This window comes from Chionomys nivalis, chromosome X (genome assembly GCF_950005125.1).
Source record: "Chionomys nivalis chromosome X, mChiNiv1.1, whole genome shotgun sequence".
Taxonomy (NCBI): Eukaryota; Metazoa; Chordata; class Mammalia; order Rodentia; family Cricetidae; genus Chionomys; species Chionomys nivalis.
Genome location: NC_080112.1, coordinates 24,246,808 through 24,257,736, shown reverse-complemented (window position 1 = coordinate 24,257,736; position 10,929 = coordinate 24,246,808). Strand labels below are relative to the sequence as shown.

The 10,929-nt window shown below is 39.7% G+C and overlaps 1 protein-coding gene across 1 annotated transcript; it reads right to left on the bottom strand.

Annotated features, from left to right (window-relative positions):
- Positions 1–701: 701 nt before the first annotated feature.
- LOC130867568 (germ cell-less protein-like 2) lies at positions 702–2,213 on the bottom strand. The gene has a single exon (XM_057759611.1). The coding sequence runs from the start codon at positions 2,211–2,213 to the stop codon at positions 702–704; it is 1,512 nt and encodes a 503-aa protein (XP_057615594.1).
- Between the last annotated feature and the right edge of the window lie 8,716 nt (positions 2,214–10,929).

The following is a 10,929-nucleotide window of genomic DNA, read 5'->3' as shown; positions in this document are numbered from 1 at the left end:
CACTATCTGGAAAAACCTGACATTATTTGGTTTTTTGAAATAATACATCAATAGTGACTAATCTCAATTATTTTTTTAACCAATGACTTATATCTTTTTTTTTTTTTTGTTTTTTTTTTTTTTTTTTTTTTTTTTTTTTTTTTTGGTTTTTCGAAACAGGGTTTCCCTGTCGTTTTGAAGCCTGTCCTGGAACTAGCTCTTGTAGACCAGGCTGGTCTCGAACTCACAGAGATCCGCCTGCCTCTGCCTCCCGAGTGCTGGGATTAAAGGCGTGCGCCACCACCGCCCGTAATGACTTATATCTTATACACATATAAATAAGCTATGATTCACAACAGTTTCAGAAATTGAGAAATTTTTTTTATTTTGTCACAAGTTTGGCTGTTGTCAGATCTACTTAAAAATTTTATTTAGCTGATTTTTCATGCAAATATGTCTCTTATTGCCATTTGAAGCTTGACCATTGATGGTAAATAAAAATCAAAAGACCAGTTTCTTCTGATTTGCTTTGACAAATTCTTTGTTGCATGTGGGATTTTTCTTCAGAAATGTATTAAAATAAAGTGCAGATGGAATTGAGTCCTCTGTGATGGTGCTAGACTCCTAAGAATTTTCATTTTGTTGTTGGTCATCTTAACTGCATTCATAGCACAGCCTTCAAGTTAATGAATCAAGCAATGTTTGTAAGCTGCTCCTATGGTCTAATAATTGACAAGATCACAGTGTTCTGTATCTCCTAATGATAGAAACAGGAAATTCAAGAATAAATATAAAGGAAAGCTTAAAACTATATCATCTAACTTCATTACGATTTGTTCCTCGTTATGTTTGACGGTAACAATTTGGTGACCAGTTGTTTTACTGAATGTTACTTTCCCGTTGGAATCAAAACACACCAAAGTTATTTTGAATACTACGTTTCGTACATGTTTTAAGCAACAACCATCACACCGCTGACGACTTTGCCTGAAAATGATGTAACGGTTGGTAAAGGTGACTCTTATAGGGAAACTAAACCTAAAATCTGACCACTTCCAGGAGTATTTACCATCTCTGCTAATCATTGTACCACATCTCATGCCGCAGTCTTCTAGTTCTTCACTGATGATTCGTGGCCCTATTTCCCTCTGTTCTTGTTCTTGAAGCAAAGCCAACCATTGCTGTTTATAAATGGGTGTCAACCATTCCAAAGGTATTAGACGATCTCGTTCAAGAGTAGCTGTGTCACCCACATCACAGATGATATGTTGGAACCTCAGTTTTTTAAAAATCGGTTGATATATTAGTCCTTCTTCACTTTCAAGAAAACTGATGTGATCAACGCATTCCATGTGCTTGGAAAGCCACCTGTTGGCATTAATTAAAATCTTCTTCACTGGGCCTTTCCAGGAGGGATTAAGACAAAGAAATATCCACTCTTTCAGGGTGGTGTAGATGTCCATTTCCTTTTGCATAACTAGTAAATCAGGTGAAGAAATAAGAAGATACATGAGCTTTGTATCAATTTTCCTGTAAAGTTCAACACTTGGGTGAGTCATCAAGTGGCAGAGAAGCCAGTCAAAGCAGCGTGTCTTTACAGATTTCAGTCCATATGTTTCTGCTGCTGTGTCGTATGAGCACACGATTTCCCTAGTGATGCTGCTGTTCATGATCTCTTTACATTGCCGGATGACATGCTCCACCTGAAGCAGGCGTGCTGCTGCCAAAATGTGAGGAGCTCGACGGGGTGTTATTGGCAAGTCCTCGTCCCTGTACAATGACCCAAACACAAAGTGCAAGGAGCCGACATCTATATCCTCGTTCTTAATCTGCAGGTCAACAGCACCACTGTGGGATTCTTTCCAAGTATCTTTTAGCATCTTAGCAAAGAAGGCTGACTGACACAAAAACGCTTTGTGTAGAGGCCATTCTACTTCAAGTGCACGGATTCGAATGTCACAATCGTTCCCATGCAAAAATAAAGTTTGGTAAGCATACTTAGATGATAGCTTCGATTTTTTCCTGTAGAAGATGCCAAAATGTTGCTGTAGGTTGACTGCCTGGTTCCGAGATTCGTGGATGTTAGGGGTTGGTGCCACACAGTCCCAAATGCCCCATTTGCGCTTGTGACTGCCAGAGATGTAACTGGGACCTGCGTTGTCTTCTGGCTGAGCTGGCTTGGCCAAGCCGGAATCACTGCTTCTCAAACTGCTGCGGCTGTTTAGAAGCCCCATTGATGAAATCACCCAGCACCTCTCAAAGAGACTCACAGAAGCTTCTCTCCCATTATACTGCTGTATGTTTTGTGTCGGCCAGTACTGCCTAGGCTAGCTGAATTTCTCTAGCTCAGGCTCAAACGTCACAGAGCAGACAGGCATTCATTCGTCATTGTCTACTATTGCCCTTCTGGAGCAGTGGCCCCGCCCCCTGGTAACCGGCCCCTTTAAAACTATGAAGTGTGCAAAAAAAAAAAAAAAAACAAACAAACGATGAAGTGTGATCTAGCTTCTCCCCTACTTCAGCTTCCATCCTTCTCCTTCCTCTCTCTTGCCATCCTCCCCTCCCTTCCCTTCTACCTAATTTCCTTATTTCTTTCCTTTCTTCTTTTTCTTTCCCCATTCTCCTTCTCCTTTCCTCTGCCCCCTCCTTTCCCTCCATGGTTTCTAAATGGGTCACCCTATGGTGTTGAAGATGACCTCACTCAAATAGTCAAAACCACCTGCCTCAGTCTTTCAAGTCAAATCTTCTTTTCCTTAAAGATAATAACCATGTCAAAGCTATCATGATGAGTGTTAAAGATTGTACATATTCCAACTTCCACCCCTGGGGTGCGATAGATCACTCCCTGTCAGTAGTATTGATGTAATATTTACCAACAGCTCTTAGCAATTCAAATGGTAGCCACTGTTATTGCTTATTTTATTAGTCAGTTTTGATTATTCTAAAAGAAGAGTATTGCTTTCATGTATATAATAGTATGCATATGCCCAAAATTTCTGTGTATGCTTTGCCTTGTCTATATCGATTTAAAAATATTTTTATTTACTTAAGGTTAATTATACATCCAGTTATTTTATTAATGTGTATATGTATGCATGTTTTATGTTTTTGTTTTACAGATTTGCCTTTGCTTATTAAATGACTATGGAACTATTTTAAATAAACTGCAATTCTTTCAAAACCAGGTAAATTTTATTTAATTGTTTTTATGTCTCAGAGAAGAACTCTCCCTCAACTGAAATAAGACAAATAGCTCTCAATGTTTCCTTGCTGAATCTTAATAGTAACATTGAACTAATTTTTGATAACTAAATATTAACATATTTTATCACTTAGTAGGTTCTCATATTTTAAAATGACAGGGCATTTTACAAAAGAGTGTAAGCCAGTTTATCTTTTCAAACAGAAAAAGGTTCATCTATGTTCATGCACACATAGGGTAAATGCAGACAACAATACAAGAAAATTTACCAGAGACGGTCTTTGAAAGCTGGCGGTATGGGCCATGTCAGGCCCACACCCATACAGGACAGACTCTGTCACGTTATTCATCCTTTTTACTTGCAGATTGTGAGTTGGGCTTTCTTATCTAGTGCAGTGTCCATCATGACTTCTCAAAGAACACCAATCTCATAGTGATAGGAACGTGTAATGACAATTAAATGCCCAAGTTATTTTCACACAGTAGTTTTTATCTATTTACTAACTATCACAAAACGAGCAATGAATGCAGTGTTTGTCATTTCACCCCATTTTCAAATATCAAACTATTCCCTTTGTATTATCTTTTACTTGTTTTGGTATTGCCTACAATTGACAACTCAAAATTTTGCATAGATGGATTAAAATGTGGATACAAGATGGAATAGTTAGATAAAGTCAATTTAACATATTGATCATCTTAACATTTTTGTGATAATATACTCAAAACATATACTGTCCATTACTTGAAAGAAATACAATGTATTTTATTGACATTTCCTTGTACAAGCACAAGGACAGTTTTATACCCTGCTTCCTAGATGTCCATAAGAATAAAGGATTGATAATATAAAATAGCATAAAAAGCTGCATGTGTGTAAATGGAGATTGTTCATTTGTTTCCTGGCAGCCCAGACCTGAATACGCACACAGAAACTATTAATTACAACTGCATTTTGCCAATGGATCATGCATATTTCTAAATAACTCTTGTGTCTTAAATTAAACCATTTCTCTTAATCTATGCATCACCACGAGCCTGGGGACTACCAGTAAGGTTCTGTCAGACATGCTTCTACTTCAGCAGCTACATAGCATCTTCCTGACTCTGCCTACTTTCTCTCTCTCTCTCTCTCTCTCTCTCTCTCTCTCTCTCTCTCTCTCTCTCTCTCTCTCTCTGTTCAGGTTTCCTGCCCAACTTTGCTTTGCTAAGCCATTGGCCCAAACAACTTTATTCATCAACCAATGAAAGCAACACATAGGAGGACCAAGAGGTGAGTGATCACTCACCTAGGTGGGCACCCCACTTTCTAGTCCCTCCATAGGAAGGCAAACCCAGGACCCCTTCCCTACGTGTGTCATCTTCTCTAGCCAGCCAGCAGGCAAGCTTCCTGCAGATAAGCTGCTCCAATACCCCATCCTATTGATCAGACCCTGTAAGCTAAAAGTCCCCAAACTCTCCTATCCCCTGCAACCGCAGAGGAATTCTGAAACACAGGCTGCAACTACATAGAGAGGACTAAGAAGTTAGTGACCACCCACCAACCCGGTGGAGCACCCCACTCTCTAGGTCCTCCATAGCAGAGCAAAACCCAGGGCCCCTCCCCCATCTGCATCAGCTTCTCTAGCCAGCCAGCATGCAGGCCTCCTGCAGGTAGGCTGTTCCAACACACTGATTCCATCAAGTCCCATTCTGTCCCCAAACCCCCATGTCCCCTGCCTGACCTCAAAGGGACACTGAATCACAGGCTGCAACTACACAGAGACAACCAAGAGGTAAGTGATCACCCATCCAGCAAGGCACCCCACTCCTTAGGCCCTCCATACCAAGGCAAACCAGGGCCCCTCCCCCACCTGTCTCAGCTTCTCTATCCAGTCAGCAGGCAAGCTTCTTGCAGGTAGGCTGCTCCCATACCCCATCCCGTCCATTGGACCCTGCAAGCTACAAGTCACATTCTACCCCCAAACCCTCCTATCCCCCACTACCTCAGAGGAACTCTGAAGCACGGGCTGTGACTGCACAGAGAGGACAAAGAGAGCAGAACAAAAGAAGTGGACCAAGAGAGCTAGCTGGTCAAGAGAGACCTCAGCAGCTCCCTGAGACAAAGAACAATAGCACAGGACAGAGCAAGAACAGTTCCAAAAGACACATACAGCAACTTCAAGAATTGGACCAAGAGACAAAGACACTGCCAGCATGAATTGAAGGAAGAGATGGGTAGGTGCCAATGCAAAAATTCATTCAACAACCTAAAAAGCAACATGGTAACAACAGAACCCAATGGTCACACAACAGGAAGACTTGATCATCCTAACCCAGAAGAAGCAGAAGTAAATGATTTTAAATGTAACTTTATGAGGATGATGGAGACCATTAAAGAGGAAATAAAAATTTCCCTTAAAGAAATGGAGGAAAAGACAAACCAAAAATTGGAAGAAATCAATAAATCACTTAAAGAAACTCAAGAAAAAGCAATTGTGGGAAAATTGTCTGTATTCTGTCAGTCATGTTATAAATAAACGCTGATTGGCCAGGCAAACCGAATCCAAGAGCACTTCCAAAAATCATCCTCCATGATCAAGTAGACTTCATCCCAGAGATGCAGGGCTAGTTCAATATATGAAAATATATAATGTAATCCACCATATTAATAAACTGAAGGAAAAAACATGATTATCTCATTAGATGCGGAGAAAGTATTTGATAAAATCCAACATCCTTTCATGATAAAGGGTTTGGAGATATCAGGGTTACAAGGAACATATCTAAACATAATAAAAGTACTATACAGCAAGCTGACATACATCAACATCAAATTAAATGGAGAGAAAATCAAAGTGATCCCACCAAAATCAGGCACAAGACAAGGCTATCCACTGTCTACATATCGATTCAACATAATTCTTGAAGTTCTGGCTAGAGCAATCAGACATAAAAAAAAAAGGAGATCAAGGGGATACAAATTGGAAAGGAAGAAGCTGAATTTTTGCTATTTGCAGATAATATGATAGTATACATAAGTGACCCAAAAAACCCTACCAGAGAACTTCTACAGCTAATAAATACCTTCAGTAATGTTGAAGGATACAAAATCAACTAAACAAAAACAAAACAAACAAAAAAACAGTAGCACTCTTATACACAAATGATAAAAAGCTGAGAGGGAAATCAGAGACACACCAAACTTTCACAATAGCCACAAATAACATAAAATATCTTGGGGTAACTAACCGAGGACATGAAAGTTGGTGACTAAGGAGACACAGACACCTGAGGAAGGCCCACAATACCAGGGAGCAGTGGCAACAGAGAAGCTGCCTGAGGCAGACAGCTAGAGGGAGCAGCATGTGACAAGCCTCCTCTGTGACTGATAAGCAAGTGCTGGGGGACGGGTGTCTCTTCAGATACTGTGGGGCAGCAGACCACACCCCCAAGCTCCTTCTGGCTTCAGTGGCTCCCCCATTCTTACTGGGACAGGCTTGCTGCTGATCCCCGACACAGTATAAGGAGAAGGTATTAAGGAAATCATACGTGCTATTGTTCTGAGCAGCAGCCAGAATGCTGGCCCCTGCAGAGCTGTCACCATGGCTACCATGAGATTGCTTTCTATCAGGGGAAGAGTGACTCATGTAGTGAATTCTGTAGATGTCAGTGGGCACACCGTGCTTCATAAGGAACTCTGGCAGATTTGTCTTTAGGATCTGGGTATTGATTGTCATTAACAAGCTTTTAATGACAGGTGTGCACAGACCAGTCAAATCTGCAGGAGACGGCAAGTACTGCTGTCCACACCCTGGGAGGATCTCGGGTTCTGGGGCATTGGCAATGCCTTTGGCACATTAAGAACCCAGAGCTGGGACAGTATCACAGACCGTCCAATATGGAAATGCTTTCTGTTCATTCTTTGGACAGGAGCTGAGCACTCAGGGATGATTTTGCAGCAGAGGAAACACATACTCTACATTCTGCCTAAGCTTCTCCATCAGGACAAACAAGATGAAATGGAGATTTCTGAGAATGAGGACATTAGTTAGGACCACTGCAAAAAATCAAACTATAGCCAATAAAGAACAAAACACAATGAGATAAAGCAAGGTCAGTTGGTGCGGCCCCGTACCCAAACTGTGGTTGTATCTCCAAGTGAACATGTGAAGAGTGAGCTCGTGTATGTTTAAGACTATTTCTGGGAGACACAACACACCTCTACTCACTCCAGATAGAAAGCCCACAACAGGATAAAGTAGGGAATGCACCAATGTCCAAATTAGTGAACCAATGAGTTTTATTGGGACACTTAGTGGAGCAGAAATGCCTCAAAAGCGCAGCTGCATCCACATATCCCACTCCAGCATGGGTGAGTGACTGCTCACAAAATGGGGGAATCAAGAGCATGCTGCACAGCCTGCAGGCAGCTCAAAGGCTTGGCAAGTGTCTTTTCAGGGTACGCAGTTCATCTAAACATCTTCCAGGCATCTTGGCCAATCTCTGCTTTTTCCGGGCAGCTAGACTTGCCTCGGTCTTTTTGTCTGGGAGTATCTTCCTGAGAGTACCTCACTCAATCTTTTTTGTTTACTTTTGGGATGGAGGGTCCTACTAGATCTGGTCAGTTTCAGAGACTTCCTGAAGCTATTTGGGGTTGTTTACTTCTGGTTTAAGGAGTTTCTCTAAAGGATTAAATGTTTCAATCCCTAAGGAATTGCTACATTAAAAAGTGCCAGAGTTGTATATGGATTGAGACATGAACCAACCAAAGATCAGGACCATACAGAAAGAAGGACAGCATATTCTAGGGTTTGTGACTTGGGAGTTTGGCTGGACGACTGTCTGGAGAAGTGTTTTAACTCTCAGGCACAAGAGGGAAACGGAAATTGGGAGCAGGACGTGAACCAGGAGTGATGTTGGTAAAGAGTTCACAAGTCTTTGGTAGATTTTATTAGAGTTCTGAGAGGAGGTTCCAAGGACAATGAAAGACGTGGATCCAGAGACGCAGAGAAGGGAAGGGATACTAGGCAAATGGCTGGTGATGGACCAGTGTTTGTCTCTAAGGGGGTGATTTCCTACAGAGAAATTTGGGGGCGGGTGGGACAACTGTTCTTTCTTGATTGTGGGGATCTTGCTGTTACATGTACTCATAGACACTGTATGCAGAAGAGTAAGATGTATGGATTTAAAATTACACTTCAATGAGAAAAACCAATCAAGTTAACATAGTGTTAAAATGAGCATTTCTTTCTAAAATCAATAATACATAAAAGTTGTCTTTGAGTAGAAAGTTATAAAATTAAATAAGAAGAAAAAATCCACAAACTGGAAGACTACAAGATTAAATGCCATTCCTCATGAGTTGGTCTCTATTATCAACACAATCCATTAAAAAGTCTATTTTGAGTTAATGCATGGTCTACATTTTTAAATAAAAGTAAACTGTCCAATCAAGGGACTATTCACTTGAAAAAGAGCAAAAGCAAGCTGTGAAGTTGACATGCACTGTGGATGCAGGCACATTTGCATGTGAAACACTCAATTTGTCATGATTGGTCTCCTGCTGGCCAGGGGAAACTGCCTTTCCACAGGTAGTCAGGGAAAACAGGGTTCCTGCTGTGAGTGCCCATTCTGAGTGACCCTAGATTTTAAAAGAAAAAACTGTGTCTTTTCAAAGGTGACAGAGGACTATTTGTGTCTATTTTCATGTGCATACTTATATTTCATTTACATTCTATATGTTGAGTCTTTCATTGTGATATAGATGAGAATATGTGCAATATTTATCCAAATACTTAAAAAATTTAATTGGAATGACCAATATTTTAGAAATACAGCTTAGATGATTCAGGAAAATACAGAACTATAAACTGAATAAGAACAATCAGAATAAATGAACAATAAGAATTTTCCCAAAGAATTCAATACTAAAATGAGCACTAAATCTCAAGCTCATCAACTCTTATAGAAAATCAAAGGAATACAGGAAAGAACAGTCATTCTACATTTGTCGCATGTAGTAACATGGCAATGGGCATCATTCTAGACAAATAAAGGACAGTAAGAAATCAGGCTAAACATACTCAGGGTAATAGATGAAAACTGAGGAAGAGAAATTATTGTTAGATAAACTCAGTAATATGTAAATCATAGGATATGTCAGGACCAAAGTCCTATTAACAAAAATGTATGCCAACTCATGGTGTTAACAAAATATAATATGGAAATTGTCTCTATCAATAATAAATAATAAAAGTGGTAAATCTCAAGCTACCTTCATAATGAAGCCGTTCTTATCTCTGAGAGGGGAAAGGAACTTTCTTACTCCATAATAGTTAAAACCATAACAGGACTGACATGCAGCTCAGCAGGAGAGTTCTGCCTGCATGCTCTGGGCTCTGGGTCCCAACACCAACATCACAACAAACCAACAAGCAGAAAACGGCGACATCATCCACAATAGGAAGTAGTAAGAGCTTTCCTTGTGAAACCGAGCAATAGTTCCTTTTGACATTTCTTTTGTATGTATGAATACAGCTTAATTCACTAAGTGAGAATAATAATTGAACTATATAGTCATCGAGCAGCAGTTTTGAACATGTGGGTTATTTGGGGGAGGTGAATGGCTCACAAGGGTTGCCTAAGACCATCAGAAAACACAGATATTCATATTGTTATTCATAATAGTAGAACAATTACAGTTATGAAGTATCAACCAAATAATTTTATGGCTGGGGGTCACCACAGCATGAGGAACTGTATTAAAGGGTCACAGCATTAGGAAGGTTGAGAACCACTGTCTTGGAAGAAAAAAAAATTCATTACTCATACTGTCATTACTGACTTGATTATGGTAAAAGAAAATAATCTACATGTAAGTTACTAAAGTACATTTACTCAATTGGGAATGTATCTCAGTAGTACAGTGTTTGCCTACTATGTACAAGGTCCTGGGCTCAAATCCCAGCATTGTAATAAAAATAATACATGGTGCCTGGATTATATATATATGTATATATATGAATATATATAAATATGAATGAATAGATAAATATATATGAATACATAAATATTTACATATCTGTATTTTTAAAACTATTGAATATTGAAAATGTATTCTAACCATAGTATCAGAAATGAGGATGGCTCTAATCAGGCATACACTGAAGATTCAACACGGTGTTTTTCACTCAATATAATAATTATATAAAGTAACGAACAGTGGAAACATATTCTAACCATAGTATCAGAAATGAGGATTCCCTGAAATCTCTTGTCTATTGAGAGGAATGCTGATTACCGTTAAAGACATCACAGTGTTGCCATGAAGGATCCTGGGTACTGGACCAGTGCTTGTGGGGGATCAAATGGCTGCAAATCTTCATCATGGAGTCACCTCGTTACTGCTAGAAATGGAAGAAAAATCTCACCCTCTTTCTGTGTCCCTTCACTGCCCTCTGCTGGGACAGTTTAACATCTTGCTTCAATGAAAAGGGAAGCAATTTAATAGTGTTTTCACAGAATATGCAGTCAGAGATGGGAGGTAAGCAATTGAAAATTGATGCAAAAACACAAAATAAATATAATAAAGACTTACATCTAAAAGATGGTAAAACTGTTCACAGATTCTACTATTATAGGTTGAACAGCATTTCTGCTTATATCAAGGGTCTGTCTTAGTTCCTCACAATGGAGCCTTTTTTGAGATAAGATTATTACAGGTATAATTACTTAGGGGAGTCTAATTAGAACTGATCTTAGTGTCT